Below are 19,834 nucleotides of genomic sequence, written 5' to 3'. Positions count from 1 at the left end.
TTTTAACAGAATTCAAATCAAATAATTACATATTTAGTGTATATAATATAGCATGTATTATCGAACCGATAGATTTTAAAATATGGTGCAAAATTTAAAAATCTTTCTTCTCTAATTTTTTTATCATTTTATAATTTTAGTTAAATTTACGATGCTTTAACTCTTCACTCTCTCTTTTTTAGATGGAGCAGGAAAGAAACTTCCGTTTCATTTTCGACAATTCTCTTGATCACATACATGCCTTAGACAATAATACAGAAACTGCTCTTAAGAACTTCGTAAATATTCAAAAAATATAAAAAGGCTGTTTCTTTGCTATTTTTCTCTCTTTTATTTTTAGTTTCAATATGAATAATAAGTAGGTATAATTAACTATTATCCAAACTCCTAATAGACTTAGAGCGAATTATTGCTTGGTCTGAAGCTAACTGCAGCGACTTAAGAAAGTTAAAATAACCTTTTTATTGAATCCGAACTTGAGGAATAAATGCATGTTTCGTGTTTACATAAACAGCCACTACTTGTGGCACTGTAACTTAACAGTCTAATTCAAAAGTTAAACGAAGCCTGGTTGTCAAACGCTATAAAATTTAATTTAAACTAAATTGGCTCAGAACTTCTCATTGGCGTAACATTTACATGCCAGCAGTAATAACACAAAGCCGACGATTTATAGTCCTATTAGAATTGACGAACCTAGTAACGTAACCTCGAGAGGCAGCAACACACTCTGTCTTACAGTCCAAAACTCTCGAATGAAGTATTCTCAACCTGATTTGCACTTCTGCTGAGAAAACGGAAAAAGAGAAGTTGTAGTAAAATTGTCGAAGACAGACGATAATTTCTTCTTTCGGTGTAGTACTAACTTGCGAGAATTTATTACATTTTCCTGTTCTTACTCTTATAGTGTTAAAGGGTTAGCAAGTCCAGCTAGCGACTAGAAGATCTGTGATTCGAATCTTAATGAGAGTTGACTTCACAGCTCCTTAAAATCTAGGCTTCTCTAGTAGGGCCGATCTAAAAGGTGTAATGGACAATAACTCGTTACAACCTGGGTTCGTATGACTTAATCTAGTGCATCTCTTCAATGGCATATTAAATAGAGGAAAAGTAAGGAATTGTCGCATTCCTCGTGCTTGCTGTTGTGGTGTAAGTGCTTAACACTTCCAGCTAACAAATAAAAGATCTGTCGTTTTAATTCAGTAAGCACACAGTGAATATTTTATGCTCCGCGGGTCTAAAACTTTAATAATCTGTCTAGACTTCTTTCACAGAAATAAGATTTCTCATTTATTCTTGTAATTGCATGCTGAATTTCACAAGCTAGTGTCTTGAATGTATACATACCATGGACACATGATATGAATACATCCAACACATAGGATTGCTCAGTTCTTTCTTCCTAAGACATTTTTATAAATATATAAAGTATATCATTTTTAATAATAATGAAGGTAATGATGTATAGAAATACTTTGCATAGTCCGGCTTCAATAGGTCAGATTCGCTATGTTCCTGATTGAAAATTTCGAAAAAAACTAAATTTTCATTGAACAAACTAAAATTAAATTATAAAAAGTTAGCAGGCAAACTACTTTTAATGAAGAAATGTTTTTCCCCTTCATAAATTCAAGTCCATTTTTGTGTAGTTATTTTTAGCAGCTTACATAATAAGATTACGCAGTAAGAGTCATATTTAAATTTTTGAGAGTTCGCCGTTGTAGTCGTATGTGAATATTGTCGGGCTGTTCGTTCTGACAGTTATCGTTGGGAAATGTAAGCAAGGCACTCACGTTGAGGCATACTCCACGTTGAATTTTATCTCAATTTGGCAACAGCAGGCAGAACTCGGGATTTTAAGCGTGAAGCGTGTGAAAGACGCCACTCTAATTACAGTTCAGTGCGATCACAGCTGCTACCCTTAATGTGGGCAGTTCGTAGCATGAACGTTGAATTAACTTCTGTCTGACAGTTTTCAATAATCAGATCTACACTAAAGTCTATTTATGATAACTTAAATTATAATACCCATTCCATTAAAAAACATAATAATAAAAAAATTTTTTTTAAATATCAAAGTTATCCTGTCATCTAGAATTTTAAGTGACTAACTTAAGAACGAACCCTCAGGGTAATGAGGTTCGAAAACTTATCAAAACGAAAGGTCAATAAAAATCGGAGGGTATCGCTATGGCTTCTTATTAGAAGTAGTGACTAAAGCTAGAAACATTCGAATGATAAACATTGAGCAGCTACTATATATATGAATCTAAATCATAAAGGAATTCCACTTAGTCAAACAGAAACTCTTTGCGTCTTTAGAAAAAAGTTTTGCAGATACACTTAATCTTAGATTCAAAATAGTAACATTTAATTTTAATCTAGCTGAATATTAGATTAAAATTCAAAATCTGCTTTAAATCTGAATCTATTTTAATGTGTTTAAATCTGAATTTTAAAAAAGTATCAATTCATTTCAAATGACGAAAGAGTAGTTTTTCATTTTTCTCGTTTTCTTTATCAGCATTTATAGGGTTTTATATTTAGGCTTTCTTTTTATTATTAAAATGCAAGATTTAAATACTGCAAATTATTTTCAGATTCTGCATAAAGTAATCTGGTTTTATAGTTTATCATGTCAGTTCATCATTGGAATGAATAAATAGAACTCCTCCTTTAGATCATATTTTTAATCAGCTAAGATTATTGAATGAGTAATTTTTGCCGATATGAGGATCTACATGAGTGTAGTCTACATGAGTCATATTTATCATTGTAATATATCAATAACGGACATTTTAAAATTATTTCTATAAAATTTTCATAAAATTTTGACAAAATTATTTGTATGAAATAGCAAGTTCATTATTAAAGCCAAAAATCTATCTATCATGCGTAAGATTTTTATTCATTATTTCACAAGTTCTCAATCATCGTATCCCAAAACATTTAAGAAAAACAGTACAAGCAATGTTCTAAATTAAAACTACCACTTCTAAAGGAATTCATAAAATGGTGTGCTAGTTTCATTTTCAAGCAGCAGAAACGATACATCTAAAACTTTTGTTCTACCGATAATGGGAAAAGTCTACATTATATACTGCGAATTCTTCAGGCGTTTTTCTATCGAAGTTGTTGTTTCCACTTTTAAGGAACCCTTAGATTGTCGATATACGTGCCATTAACATCTAGGACATGATGTTCTCTCAAAGCAAAGAGAAACGGGGAAAAATAAGATAAAAAGTAGTAAAGAAAAAATAATAATTTAATAAACAAAACGTGAAGAAAACCTAAAACGATCCCTTGCGGCTAAGGATGAGCATTTATCATTGCACCGGCTGAGACTTTACGATTTATGGGAAGCTCAGCAGAATTTCACTACACAATATAGATATTTGGGACATTTATTTTTAGCAGAAGGTTTTGCGAAGTTTCTCTTTCCTAGAGCATTTAAAGTGTCTATTATTTTCTTGATAGTGAATTTGGGGAATTTTTAAAGGTATTTTCATAATTTTATATTGTAAAAGAGAAACCACAACAGTAGATTTTAGAAATAGATTGGTAATTTAGTTTCAGTTTCTCAGCAATTGTAGATATCAAACCCTAGAAATGCATTTTCATTCCTGATTAAAAAGCGATAATTCATTTTTAGCACACTGACCATACTGAAGTAAATATGCTCTAAATAAGTTACCATAATGTCTTAAAACGGGCAGAACTGAATTATTATAATTGTAATATTCTATTAAATTTAATTATTACTGATACATGTTTTGCATGTTTATAAACATGCAGTAAGTTTCTGCAGCATATTTTGCAGTATAGTATCAGAGTTGAGGTGATAAATAAGGTCTTAACAAAAAGAGGAAAATGTAAGCAAACTTATAAATTATACTAAAGTCCTTTGCTTTTGCAGAATATCTCTGTCAGCGTATCAGTTCTCACTCTAACATTTATATCTGTCGATCGGTGGTACGCCATCTGTCATCCTCTCAGTTTCAAAAGTACTGCCGCCAGAGCCAAAACTTCAATCTTCATTATCTGGTTTATCTCCATCTTCATCGCTCTTCCCGAAGCTATAGTCCTTGACACAAAGAAACACCCTCTACCAGTGGACACACTGTACTTAACGGACTGTACTCATACCTGGAGTGAAAGCAGTACCCGCATATACCAGCTGTTCCTTATCCTAGTACTATACGTGGCACCATTTACTTTGATGGCTTTCACCTACTACCAGATAACAAGAGTTCTTTGGAATAAAAACATTCCTGGATCAACAGAGACTAGTCATCAGGCGGGGCGCCCTTGTAAGACATTTTTTGCTGTTATTTCGATCATCTATCTATATTGTTAAAGTTAAATCATTTCTCCTTATTTTTAGTTTGTTAATGTACATTCATACATAATGTTACATTCATAGGCTATAAACAAAATGTATGTACCGTGTTATGTATGATGTATGGTGTGAACTATTCGAGGGAGACCCAATCCGCCTTGTCCCAGCGGGACCATATTATTAAAAATAGGTCAACCCTGCTCCAAACCAAAACGATGGCAACCAGAGACCCGCAGTTTTTTCTTTCATTAGCTGAGCAAAACAAAAAATTAATTTAAAAGCCAACCAAACCACATATTATGTATGGTGTATGAGAAAAACACATGATGTATGGTGTATGAGATGCACGCAAAATGTATGTACGTTGTATGAGATGTTATATACAGTGGTAGCCGATCCACTGAAGCAGTTAGCATTTCGGCCAAGTGGCCCAGCTGACGGAATTAACGTTGTTTCAAAAGTTCGACCTATGTTTGGCGAAGAGGCAAGTAAACTGAAGGGGCAAGTAAATCGCTAGAGTTTTATTCAAAATCTACACTAAACTAATATTGCTTTTTTGCCAATTTTTAAACTAAACCCGTTTCTTGTTACACAGGTCTAATGCGAGAATACTGATGTTCCTAAGAAATCATTACTCTATAAAGCCACCTTGTCAAGCTGACTCCGTTCGGAGACGTAATAGCCTGGACAGAGAGTGTGAAGCCTTCTATTATGGAAATCATCACTTACCTTAATGCCTCTGAAGAGGCACTTTTCATGGATTTTATGCAAACTGGAGCAAAGTTTAGTTTAGAAAAGCAATCTGCGTTTAAGCTTATTCCAAATATGTACTCAAGCATATTAATGCATTTAATGGTTTCGTATTTGCAGACTAAAGAAGAACTAACACACTCTTAAGAAGATACCTACATCAACAGATTATTAGGGAGATAAATATTTTGATCATGTAACTTCATTTATGGGTAAGGGATTAAATACGGCGCTAAACATTACTTTGATTACGCTAGAAAACCATTTAACTAATTCGTATGTAGTATTATAAAATTTACAATCAATACTTCTATCCACGTGTGATCTTTTCATTTGAAATATTCTTATTATATTATATAAGTTTAAAAACTTCAAAGGCAAATATTTTCATTCATCTTTTTAAACCAATTATTTTTTTTAATTCTTTAAAATGTAATTGTTTTTCAAAGTTCCATGTCATAAATTTAATTACAGAGTAGACAATTCTTTTTTCAGCTCTTCATTATTTTCCTTCCCTTTCTCCCGCTCTCATCAGTACAAAAACTGCGTTAAAACAGGATTATCAGCTTAACTAATTTTAAGAATACTCATTAACGGAATCATTCAAATGCAAGAATAGGAGTATTAATAGTAATCTCAAAACATAGATACAATTAAATGGATACTTATTATTCATTAAACTATGTTGATTCTTTTTTAGGTGCTAACAAGATTGGTGGTAGAACTGGTGCAATGAGATCAAGTTCTAGCTGTGAGGGTCAAATCAGATCAAGGCGCAAGGCTTCTAAAATGCTGATGGCAGTTGTAGTCATGTTCAGCTTGTGTTATCTACCTGTTCATCTAATAAATGTTTTAAGGTAAGTTCATACATTTAATATATGAAATACTTTGCATTTCGCAAATCAGTGAGATTTGATGTAAAATTATTCCAGCTATCCAGTTATGATGTTAAAACAATCTAAATATATATAAGTAGTTGAAACTTCACCAATGAATTAAGAGGGGTGCTTAAAACGCTCTTTTAAGTCAGCGGCTGTTATGACTATTTCAGGACACAAATGTTACTTCATATTCGAAATTTGTTTCAGGTGATTTTTTCCTTTCTAAAACCATAATAAAAAATCCTGACGCGTTTTGCATGTAGCGATAGCGTATGCATGCTGTCCATCATTGGAGTTCAGAGATGGGGAAGAATTTTTTTCCCATGTACCACAGAAACAGTGAGAATAATGTATTGTCACAGGGCAGAACTATGTTGAAAAATAAAAACTTTCTAACTTTCTTACTTATATCCCATTCTACGAAGTTTTGGATCGCCCTTCGCATCACGAAATGAAAAACTTGTGAGTCCATAAGCTAATCCACAAGAAGTTAGTGCATGAACTTAAATTCCTCAGTATTTTCAATAAAATATTAAATTTTTGATTTTATTTTTTAATTAGTGATGTTAGATTTATTCTAATTCTTTCCAAAATTTTGTAACCTTTACATTACACTACCAAGGATATCGCAACTTCTTGCCTTGGTAAGTATTGTCACTCCGCAAAAAACAATAAGTGTTTCATTTAGCTTATAAGGTATTTCTCCCATTTCCCTAGCGTGCCTTAGTGGTGTAACGGTAGCACGCTGGGCCGGTATTCCAGAGGTCCTTGGTTCGATTCCCGGCGAAGGCGGTTGCATATATTTCATCTTTTCTGCTTCCAGTTAACCTAATGACTCTACAAGCTACCACTCTTAACCAGTTCTCAGAGTATTACAATTCTGGAAAGAGAAAGCTTTTTAACTTATCTTTCCAATTTAATCAATCTGTAACTGTCTAACAAATTGAAAAATGTATATGCAACAAGCACATTTCTTAATAATTTTCCTATTTACTTTATTTTTAATAAAATATCTAATTGATATAAATTAAAACACATTGTTACAATTAATAACAAAAATTATAATGCCATATGTTGAGTGCATAATACAAAATTTTAACTCAAATAAATTCAAACATTTTTTGTTTATTTACAGAATCTATTATTTATGCCCAATCAAAAATGGCAACAACTATGTTAAATATGTTACATCGTGTTTTAAGTGTTTAATTCAGACCATCAGCTAAGACTATTTATTTAAAAACAATGACCTTTTTAAACTCTAGTAAAATTAATTTATATACATAGTAAGAAGATGCATAAATAGCGTATAAATATTTCTTCATAAAAGTCCGTATTCGTTAGAACCCGTCATCACGTGTAAAGTAATCGAATGTATAGATCTGAACTCTGAGAACTCGACGCCGGCTTTATACAGCGTAAAACAAACAGTTTACAATCTTTAACACAGAAAGACAAAATAATTAACTTTCTGATTGCGGATACAAAATTCAAAAAAGCTTAAAAGGAAAGTCCGTACCTTTTCTTCCAGCGCAATTGACCGCAGTGAAAATCCCAATTTCTGCCGACACGGATGAGAATGTTCCTTACATATATTCAGGATTCAAGCTGAAAACGTTTTTCGCGTATTATTTAGCTGGCGTGTTTAAGATGTGAAACAGTAGGCAAATTCTCGGCAAATTGTTTAAAAGAAGGTGTACGTTTAGATCAAAAAGATTTTTTAAGAAAATCTGAAAACCTTCAGACTTTATATTACGCCCAAAGGAGCGTTTTTTTAACGTTTTGCATGTTACCTATATTTATTAAATATCATGTTCTTCCTATTAAACCACATAAAATCCAATTCAACAATTTAATATCACAAAATACTTAAAATCAGCATATCTCTAGAATTTCCGATAGACGGTCTCGCGCGTTATAGTTTGGTTTGGTTTGGTTTATTAGATTACGGCAAAGCATTCGAGGGCTATCTTCCTTAAGGGAGGTATGCCTTCGTGGAGGACTTTTTAAGGGAAACTGGCTCGTATACATGTTACACATGGGGAAAACCACGAAAACACCCATGCAGCCAGCCCGTTCGCGGGAGTCGAACCTCGGACCGAACTACCAGTGTTAGCGACGTTACCGCTCGGCCACTGGTGGGCTTCGCGCGCTATAGATAAAAATTCTTGTTTTTCCCCCCTCTCCGTAAGTGTTGCCATTGCTCGCTTTGAAATCGTTACGTTTGTTGATCAAAATTCGTTAAAGGTTTACAAAATATGAAATAACTAATAAAACATACTCGAAATTCAAAAATCGGGCTTCCAGGTGCCGATGTTCGAGTGGAGGATTACTTTATTCAAAATTTGATGGCTCTAGGTACCGTCGGTTTTTCTCACAGTGCCAGAAACATACAGATATTCATGCAGACTCTTCATTATTTAATTTCTTTGAATATAATACAGAGCGATAATATTTGGCGGCAACAATTTCAAAAGTCGTTAATAATGAACCGACGAAAAATGCCGTTTCGATCCACGTGACAAACTGGTCAAGCCTCTTCGCCATCATCTCTCCTGTCCTCCTGGACTCATTGTGCTGCACTCATTCTACTTGAAGCGCCTTTCTATGGCACACGAAGTTCTGACAGCTGGAACGAAGCATTAACTTTTCTTGTTAATCTCGGCATACAGCGGAAGTTGGTGTTGCGGTTTCGAGACTAATACCCCTCTGGAGATAACGCTCCTTTGGGTTAATAAAGCTGATAGGTCATTCTACGAATTGTGATTGTCATTGATTATGAAATCAAGAAAAATTCATCAGTCATCTTATATATTTTATACAAATAAGTCAGAGTAACTCAAGAACATTAAAGTAACGTGTCCTAATAGTATATAATAAGCAAAATATTTCCTGATCTTAAGTTCCTTATTTTGCATTCATTGAAATTTCTACAATTAATCCTCAAACTTCTTGTCATCCTAATTTTACATTATTCTTGTTCATCTCTTATCTAATTTGCATACATTTGAGAATAATTTGAAAAGTGCAACTTTTTTTAGGGTAACCTTTATTTCAAACATACTGTAAAGTAGATAAGTTTAAGAAACAGGATACTCATTTGCAATTTTCAAATAGAAGGGGAAAAATTCTAGAAAATTCTATGAATTCTGTCACTATGAAATGTCAACAATGGATCGCATAGAACCATCTATCCGTAATTGTATAAAAAGCAAGCAAGCAATTTTCCATATGATACAGGGGGTCATAAAAAACGTTCCTGATGAAACCCTAGCAGCCTAATCTGCTTAGCCAATCGAAATGAAATTTCTGAAATTGTTGTATGAGGGTGCGTGCTCGAGATTGTGTTGATTTGAAACAATAGAACTCTCCCGATTGCGGTTACAATGAAACAATGGAAATACCATAAACAGTGTTGGAACGATAAACGTATGATGAAAATTGCCAGGGTAAAACATTTGCTAAGAAAAGCATTGTAAAAAACCAACGACAACACAAGAAGTGGGGAAAAAAATCTTTTATATAAATAACAAATCTTCGTCGTGCCTCACAGACGACAATGCTTTGCATGCGGGAGATCATTGACAAAAATGACGAATGTAACGTGGCAGAAGGAATCTGTATCACTTCACGTCTCATGGCATCATACGCTTCGGACATATCTTGTGGATTTCATGCGTAGATCTTAGATTTCAATTAACCCCATAACCAGAAGTCCATCGGAGTGAGGTCAGGGGATCGCGGTGATCACGAAACTGCAAAGTTACGGGAGATGGCTTTATCTCCAAAGTACTCTCACAGCACACATGTAGTGACATGTGGAGGAGCACCATCTTGCATCCATATGATGTATCATTAACGACATTTCGCTGCTATAGTTTGGAAGTTACACAATACTATTGCATGCCAAGCACTTGTGATGGAGCACGTTTTCATACTGTGGAAGTTACCTCTTCGAAGAAGTATGCAAAGTGCATCAATGCACCTCCTTTCTATGCTGTCATTGGTCCTTTAAAACGCTCTTCTCTGCAAATGTTTTTTACGCTGCCAATTTTCGTCATATGTGTATCGGTTTTTCAATGCTCTGATCAGTTTGCGTAGAAAGAAGTCGGTGTTGCCTTTAGAATTCGAAATTTCTTCACTGTAACTGTAACCGTAACCGTGAGAGCTCTATTGTTTTAAGTCATCACAATCTAGAGTTGGTATCTTCAAATAACAGTAAAGGCCGTTAAGGGTTTTATATATCGGGGAAGTTTTTTATGACCACCCTGTACTTATAATCCAGTGGTCTCAAACTGGCCCACGACGTAATTTTACACAGCCCGTGTTAACATTTCAATTATGTGTTAGTTAATAATGCGCTTGTCTAGAGAACTGAGCTTATTTGACTGCTCTAAAGTAAAAAAGAGAGAGAGAATGAATAGGTTGGAATCCTTTTACAGTATACTTATATGGCAGGCCACGTGACTGAGGTAACTTGAGAGAACTTTCTGAGTCGGCGCAGTCAGTAAATTTAGTTCACCAGCCAACAGTTGGTGGTAATTTAATACTCTGGTGTTTCTGGTTTTTTTCTATTGAGTTGGTATTCTGATTTACATTTTCTTTCAGTCAGTCAATATTTGTTTGTTTGGATGCAGAGCTGTCCATTTCACATTGCTATGCAGATGGAAACAAATTGATGCACGGTTTGATATTCATACCAATCTTATACCATCAATTTCCGCCACTATGCCATTTGTCGTATAACTCATGTATACGTTTCTCATTTCATATTTCTTATTTCTGAGGTTACGGCTGCCTCTACCGTCCTCAGAATCTTTATGCATCGTCTCTCCCGCCCTCGAGCGTCCTCTCAAATGGTGCGCTTCTCGGCCATAAAACGTATTTACTTGTGCTAGTTGTTCCCTCCAAAAACTCGATAATTTTGCTTTATATTGTTTTTAATTTTTCTCTTCCTCTGCCACCTTTTTTTATATATAGTCTATACAATAAATATCATTTATTAATCATCTACATACATATATTTATATTCACTCTTATTTTGTTGAAAATATTCTCGCCCGTCAGCTACTTTCAGAACATGCATTCGGCCCTCGAGTTGAGACAACTGTATAAAATATTTTCAAGGATGATCTCTTGCGTTGTCACTCACCTTCAAAATATCCAATTGCTGCACAAACGGAAAAGCCATCTGGATGTTAAGAACCAGGCTGAAGAGTTTACACTTTTCAGACCAACTGATTATGTAATCCAAAATAAAATGACCATCTAATAGACAGCATGTACCATCCAGACAAACAGCACGTAAACAATATTAAATTCTGTGCATACCTCTCCAATCATTAGAGTCATTTTTAGCACAACCTTGCAACACTCAGTATACGCTTAAATTGGATCAAAGCATAAGCGTGACACAATGGAAGTGATTTAAATGATGATTTGCTAAAGAAATAATATGTAACGAAGAAATATGAATAATTATCAAGGCTTCCTCCTTAAGAGTGACCTAAGCATGGTTTAATGCGTTCTGGTAGAAAGAATGGAATTAGTGACACAAAATAATGTACACATTGAATTTTTATCTAAATCGGACGCAAGCAGAACTAAATGAATTCCACAACTGTCGCTTTGCATAGGTGGACACAAGACCTCCCCATCACACAATAACAGATTCGAGATCTTAAACGCAGATCAATCCGTGAACCTGCAGGCTGTCCGGAATGTTTACTAAAGAGCTGCTTCCTTGTCAAAGAACAACATTTCAAATTGCTGATCCAAAATTAGCAGAGCTATTAAAGTTTTCTCGTACCAAAGAAGCCACTGAATAAATACAGTAAAATTATTGCTTTTTTCATTCAGTCCCACACAAAAGCAGTAAAGTTCCATGAAATAATTAATCACAGTGGATAGCTATATCAATCATAGCCATAGTATCTGAAAGTGGCATAATGAAAGACATTACTCTCTATGCGAACACATAATGCATATTTAACACCATACATCTTTATAACACATATCTTCATATTTAGTTAATGTGCAACAAAATCTGTTCATGAATTTAGTGAAATGAATGCTTAGTTAATTATTAAATGTTCACTGATCATAACTTAGGTATAAAAATGCTAGTATATTTGTAATTTCTTTTACAGCCATGTATGAGAAAAATATGTATTGCTGTTTACTGTTTCACCAAATACTTTGCAGAGACATTAGGATTTTTCGGCAGCCGGAGAGATAAAATATCAGCAACAGCCTTCGCCGAGAATCGAACCACGGACCTCTGGAATACCGGCCCAGCGTGTAGAACCACTACGCCACGAAGGTACATTGGGAAAGCGGGAGAAATACCTTATAACTTATTACACGACTTATTATGCGTATACTTACTATTATACAAAATATGTTTCTTATTTTAATATGTTAACAAGTGTATCTAACATGGATTCTGTATGTATGTGACATGTAAGCTTAGCAACAAAAATCAAATTCAGGCAGCAACGTTGCAACTGAAGAACGTTTTGTTAGTTTCAAACAATTGTAGGGCCCACCAGCGGCCGAGCGGTAAAGTCGCTGAACACTGGTAGTTCGGTCCGAGGTTCGAATCCCGCAAACGGGCTGGCTGCATGGGTGTTTTCGTGGTTTTCCCCATGTGTAACGTGCATACGAGCCAGTTTCCCTTAGAAAGTCCTCCACGAAGGCATTCCTCCCCTTAGGCAGATAGCCCTAGTGTGCTTTGCCATAATTAAATACACAAACAATTGTAGACATGGAATTATACATTTTGACCACTGGTAAATTCCATGTGTCTCTGAATGCCTTCATTTGACGCTTACACGAATTGGAATCTCAAATTTCGGATAATCGCCATTCTGCGGTAAGCTGTTAAAAATATGATGAAACAAAAAATTAAATTTTAAAAATCGTTAAGCACAATATTTTAGTTTGATTGATTTCTATTTTGTAATAATCTGTACTTCGAATTATTTCGCTGCAAAAAAAAATCCCTCCAAAATTTGTTTTTGAGAAGTTTTTTTAACATCATTTATCATGGAAACAGCTTCTTAATTATCATCTTTAAGCAATGCATATCTCTCTTTAAAAAAACTTTATGTAGTTTCTTTTTTAAATGATCAAAAAATTGTAAAATTAAATAAAAGACGATATCATTTTTAAAACAAAATATTTCTATTCTAACAGTAATCTCTATGGTAAAATGCCAGTAGCTCAGATCTTTGGTTCTGACTTTGAAAGGGAGGCTTTTAAGAATTAATATGCGTTTGAAATATTACGAAAAGGTGAACTATCCATTATGCATTCATTTCATAACAAAGCGAGATGAACTATATAAGACGCGTGATAAATAGACTTTCACATAAATAAGGATGAATGACTGGGATGTCACGGACGTAGGATATCACTTCCGTAGGCATTCCGTTGAGATGAATTTAATGAATTTTATAAGTTGCTTTCCTCTCTTCTTACAGATATACTGTGGGTCTCCCTCAAACCCCAGCCACAACTGTCGCATCTCTCATCTCGCACTGGCTCTGCTATGCCAACAGCGCTGTCAATCCAATTATTTACAACATCATGAATGGTAAAAGTTTATTTTTCATAGATTTTCATTCGTTTGCTTTCTCATGATAATTTTTTTTTCTTTTTAATATTTTATGGCTTAAATTTGAAACTCACTATTAAAATATTTTTTAAATATTTATAAACGCTTTCTTTCCCTATGATTATGTTAAAACTGGAATCAATCCTGAAATTCTGTTATTAATACCTTTAAAAATATCATCTCTAATATAATAAAAATTGACAATGGCTATTGTGGTGCTACTTTATTTATTTCTAAATTGTGTTCATTTTATTTATTAACATTACACTTGCTATATAGACGCGAGTCTTAATCTACTTTTCTAATATTTAGTAAAATCTTATGTTCAAAGTGTATAACAGGTTTAGTGATTACATGATTTTTAGAGTTTCTAAAATGCCATAATTTGACAACAATACACTTATCTTTGTCATTTTGAACAGCTTATTTTAAATCTAAGATTTTATATTCTGTATCTTAAACTTCTCGAGGACTAATTCTTAAATTAATAGGCTAATTGCAACTGCTTGCTTAAAACTATTTCATGTGTTAAACTTAAATCAACATACCAAGTTCAGAAAACAATTTTTTAATCTTAATAATGACTTTTATAATTCTTAATTAATTATTTTTTAAACTTTTGAAACTTTAAACTCTTTGAGGGGTTAACCTGCAATTTGAAGATTTCAGACTACAGGTTGTTCTGTCAGTAAGGTAACTCATAAATGTTACATGTTCATATGCCTGTCTTCCTTCATAAATGTAAAAAATTATTCCTTTCAAACTTTTAATAAAACTGTCGGTACTATTACTTAATATTATGTGTGCACCTTCATTGTATTTTTTTATCTAAACCTCTATATGACTCATAATGATGAAAGAAATCTTCAACATTAGCTTCTAAACCAAATTATATGAAACTGTTCCTAATTTTATGAAATTTGTATTATTGCCAAGGATTATTTATTGATAATTTAATGAAGACAAAATTTATTTAAAATGTAAGGTCTTTCACGTATTTCTAACTATATTTCTTTATATGATAAGCTTCCAGACACTTTACAAATTTTGAAGTTTTTTTCACACTATTTAGAATGAAAAGTAATGCTTAGAATGCTGTACCGAAAGATTTAGATCTAATACAAAATGATTCCAAATTGATGGTACAAACTTCGAAGGGAGGTACACGACAAAGATATGAATAATGTTTACATAAGAAACCCAAATTGCAATCCATATACACTGCTCGACATTGAAAATGCAACACCAACAAGGAGTGGTCAGAAAGTGATGAAATTTGGAAAAAAACAGAGACAGCAAGCAGCAATAAGTGATCTTTATTTCAAAATGATAGTCGGAATACGAAGCGAGAACGGCGTCGACTCAGTAGGATGTATGACCACCGCGGACAGCGATGAACGAAGAATCACGCTTAGGCATAGAGTCAATAAGAGTGCGGATGGTGTCCTGAGGGATGGCTCTCCATTCCCTTTCAACCATTTGCCACAGTTCATCTTCTGAACGAGGCAGGGGCAGAGTCTGCAAACGGCGTCCAATCACATCCCACACATATTCGATTGGTGACAGGTGAGGAGAGTACGGTGGCCAGGGAAGCATCTTTATACCTTGCAGAGCATGTTGGCAGATGCGATCACTGTGTGGTCGGGCGTTATCCTGCTGAAAAATTGCATTAGGCAGCCCCTGAAGGTAGGGGGGTGCCGCCGGCCACAGTACATTATCCAATATCGTTGGGCCGTCATAGTGCCCTGAATACGAACAAGAGATGAGCTGGAATCGTAGGCAATAGCGCCCCAAACCATTATGCCACGTTGTCCCGCGATGGGGCGTTCCACAGTTATTATATCTGTTTCCACGTCGTCGCCACATACGTATGCGGCAACTGTCACTGGATAAACAGAGCGTGACAAGCGTGACTCATCTGAGAACACGATGTTTCGCTATTCTGTCATCCACATTTACCATTCTTAACGTTGGCGTCTATGCTATGGAGTCAATGGCAGTCTTTTTAACGAACGCCGTGAGTGCCGGGCACGTTCCACCTATCGACGGTAAATGGTTCTGGTCGACACGGGAACATCCAGGGTATCTTGCATATGCTGCAGAATCGCGGTACAAGTGACTTGCGGGACCGCCACGGTTTGTGCCGACACATGCGTCGATACACGCGTGCTGACGTCACTCTGGCTGCACCTGCACACCTCCTTCTTCCCATATTTCCTTGTTCCAACCATGTTCGCCATAGCCGATGCACCGTGCTCGCATTCATGTGAGTATCAGCTGCGATTTGACGTGAAGACCAACCCGCCCTTCTCAGTCCGATCACCATACCCCTCGTAAAATCATCTATTTGTTGGAAGTGCCATCGTTGACGGTGGCCTATCATTCTCTCCTATTACACGTATCCTCCGGGACAAAAACCAACTTTCTTCGATAATTCGTCTGGCAGAAATAACGACACGAATATTGCCCATTCTGTACGTTCCTTCCCTTATATCTTACTTCATGTGCGTCGGAGAGCTGCGCATTTCACATCATTCGCATAACTCAGTGAAGTGCGTCTACTCTAAAATTTGCATAAATTTCTGACCACTCCTTCTTGGTGTTGCATTTTCTCGAGCAGTGTATTTAGTCATAAATACAACTTAAAATGCATTTACAAGAAAACTATGATGTTTTCGGAAAGACGAAAGCCGGCTGGCTCACAGAATGTTTCAACGGTTACATCATCAACTTTGTGAAACAGGTTCCTTCCACGTCACTAGACGGGATGCTGATTGACGATGGGCTGTACGCAGTCCAAGATTTGAAAAAAGCATCTTGAACATTATCAAACCATGTCAAGTACAAGACATGTTGCACTAAACATTGGTTACATTTCTTATACTTTCAGCGAGTAATCTCATGTGTGGGCAACTGAGAATCCAAACGCAACGCGGCCACATGCTTCTCGATACCGAATCAGTGTGAATCTGTAGTCGGGGATCGTCCAGACTTTTTAAGTGGCCCATACCTACTATCGCAGCGACTCAATGGCCAGTGTTACCTTATCTTCCTAGAATAGGTGTTACAAGAACTGCTGCAAGATTCTCCAATCTCCATTCGTAACCGAATGTTGTTACAGCTAACTTCAGCATTGATGTTCGCAATTACTTAAAGACCACTTTTAGGATGCGATGGATTGGTCGTGGTGAACTAGTCCTTTGGCCACCCCAGTCTTCCTATTTATCGAGCCTCGATTACTTTTTCTGGGGACATCTGAAGAGTCTTGTTTATGCGATTTCGAGCAACGAGATCAGGAGCTGCTGCATGTATGCGTGAAATACCTGACATCTTTGCCAGTGTACCCCAGTCGCACCACCGATGCTGTCAAGCATGTATCGCTGTTAGTGGACGGAATTTGAACAGTTCTTGTAAACATCTTGTTTAAGTTGAAGTGAGATATCCTGTAATTGTGACTAAATAAATGGATTGCGACCTGGGTTTTGTGAATGTTGTTTGCATCTTTGTTCTGTACCTCCCCTCCAAGTTTGTGCAGTGAATTTGGTATCCCCCTGAATAATATATAGCTATAAAAAGAGTTACAAAGAAATTTGAATATTAATATGTTATAAAATTCCATATTTGTTCGAAATCAGTTATTTAAAAATACCGTTGCATTTCAAGAGAAACAAAAAGCACGGATCTTTCCTCTTCCGAAATAAATAATTCCCTTTACTACAAAAATATTCTTTTCCAGTTGTTACGACGGAATAATTCATTTAAAACAGCCACAAGAAATCGTTTCTAAAATTAATTCTGAAGTTGTTAAGATTTTCACCGAAATCTCGAAAAAAAAATTATCTTTACTGCAAAACTATGAATTTTTTTCAGTTATCATGACGCAATAATTCATTCAAAATAGGCACAAGAACTCATTTGCACATTTTTTCCAGAAGCTATTACGACTTGCATCAACATGTGGCAAAAGTTTGTATTTCATTTCCGTTTTGCGTAGGTATTTGTGTAAAATTATTCATTAAGTGATTTTACTTTTCAGTGTACTAGATTTTTTGTATAAAGAACGATCCTTATTCAAAAATATATTTTCCATTTTGTTTAATAACCTCTTGCCAACTTCCTGTTAATTTCATAATTCTCCTGTCATATCCTCTACCTAGTTTTTAACGGAAAAAATCTAAACATCGTGCGCTATGACAGCATTACCGTAGGTGAAAGTTTTACCATTCAAGGTCTAAAATATAAATGATAATCTGAGAGTGCAAGATCAGGGCTATACTGTAGTTGTAACGGTGTATAACAGTTCTCAACTAAGCATTAAAAATTTTTAGTACCCATAATTTAGTAATACTCGTAATTACAGTCTGTAGATTTTCCTTCATTTGTAAAACTTGTAGGAAATGCTTTAACTACTGAAGAAGTACTTGTGATGTTCAGAAAAGTTAAAACTGGAGGTTTGCTTTTTGAGCAAATCTACAGTTATAATTTTTTTTCGGTCAGCAATAATGAACTATGGAAGTCTTATTAAATCCTCTGCTCCAAACCCTTATTATATTGCTTAAGGAATTCCTTAAATTTTCTATCCATCAAAATTCCACCAAGTTCTGTATTCGTTAACTGAATTATTTAACTTAGAACAGCATACCTACGCACCCACATTAAGAAACTTCGGTGCAATACGAACAGAAGGAGAAAATTTTAAAACTATTTTATGGCAGTAAATTAATTGCTTTCATTTGGTAATCACTTTGTGGATTAAATTGTATTAACTTCTATAGATTAAAACTAATTTAATCCATAAAGTGAGTTTAAAAGTGCTGCATAATATTTATTTTTACCCACATTAATGCAAACTAATCTCGACTTTAATTTTAAGTTGAAAAATACTCTTTGTCTTTTACATAAACATTTTGCTAATGCAAGAGTTACTAAAATCTTATTTTTATTACGTTTTATTAAGGTACAGTGTTATACCAAAAGGACCATAAAGAGATAATTTGAAGCCGAAATCTCTCGGTTCAAAGATATAAATTTTCATTAGGTACCACTTGAAATCCTGATAATCCTGTCTCTGGAGAGAATCTACAAATTTAGCATTTTTTATTTTTGGCATTCGTTTTTTGACATAATTCTGGACTGCAGCTCTGCGAATCATTTAACTGAGTTGTTAAGTTCTGCATTTGAATCAATTTTATGATGAGTTTTAATTGCTTTTTCAATAGCAATTTGATTTTTAACAGTTAATATTTTCTCTTCATACATATTACATCATAATCATAAATATTACATCAAGAACAATAAAGAACGTCCCGCATAAGAATTAGAGAAATTTGAGATTTTTTTAATTTAACACTAATTCACTTAGAATTAGAATTTATACGAGAATATTGCTGGAATGGCTCTTTATTCGATACATATTAAAATTGCTACGTAGATTCTCTTCTGGCCTATCTTACAAAGAATTAACTCTCTTATTTCCCTCCTGCATTTTCATAATAAAGGTCTCTCAAGCGGATTTATATTTAATGAGTGTAAAATTTTAAACTTCTGTATTTTGGCAGAATTCTTGCTTTCTATAAAGCTGTTAAGCCTTTCGATACCTTAAGCTTGGAGAATTTCGAAGCATTACTGTGCAATATTAACTAAAATATCTTTTAAGACCTTAGTACACTGAAAAGCGAATTATCGCTCTGCCTAATATGAATACAAGAAAGTTCTATGGAGTTTGGAGGTTTTCAAAAAACTTTTTAATTTGAATTTTAAATAGAAGGCACCAACTGTGCGCAAAAAGAAACTTTCGGATATCTGAAAATAATATGATTAAAAATTTTAAAGCACTGAAGCCGGAGACTATACAAATTTGGCATAAAGATATTTGGTTGTTCAGATAGTTTATAATAATACTGCAAGTCCCTAGAAATGAAGCCTGAGCAAAATAAAATACTTCCGTTTTCTTGATGTTGCCTAACAGAAGGAATCGATTTTCTTTTTCTTTATTTTTAATTTCAGTAATTTAAATAAATGAAACTCTGAAAATGGCTGTTTGATAAACATTGCTTGGTTCGTCTATAACGTGCCATAAAATTAATTTTGGCGAGAATTTTTCTTAAAGCTTTATTCTGAAGGACACGTGGAGAGGGTTAATGAATGTTGAATGACAATACTTAACGTCATGACTGAGATTAGAACTGCTTATAAAATACGATTCATCATATATGATGAGTTTCCGCCCAGTTCTAGATGGAATTA

At 34.6% G+C, this 19,834-nt stretch overlaps 1 protein-coding gene across 1 annotated transcript in view; it reads left to right on the top strand.

Annotated features, from left to right (window-relative positions):
• The window catches only part of LOC118187800 (orexin receptor type 2-like), a 120,574-nt gene that overhangs the window by 64,903 nt on the left and 35,837 nt on the right, over positions 1-19,834 (top strand). The window contains exons 2-4 of the mRNA XM_085825363.1: positions 3,917-4,310; positions 5,790-5,946; positions 13,455-13,567. Of these exons, the coding sequence (XP_085681489.1) occupies positions 3,917-4,310; positions 5,790-5,946; positions 13,455-13,567 (664 nt within the window). The remainder of the gene's footprint in view (positions 1-3,916; positions 4,311-5,789; positions 5,947-13,454; positions 13,568-19,834) is intronic.

This window comes from Stegodyphus dumicola, chromosome 10 (genome assembly GCF_044657685.1).
Source record: "Stegodyphus dumicola isolate Sdum_Otavi_A_Nest chromosome 10, ASM4465768v1".
In the NCBI taxonomy this organism is placed as follows: Eukaryota; Metazoa; Arthropoda; class Arachnida; order Araneae; family Eresidae; genus Stegodyphus; species Stegodyphus dumicola.
The sequence above is the reverse complement of the archived record's forward strand: the minus strand, read 5'-3'. Positions and strand labels throughout refer to the sequence as shown.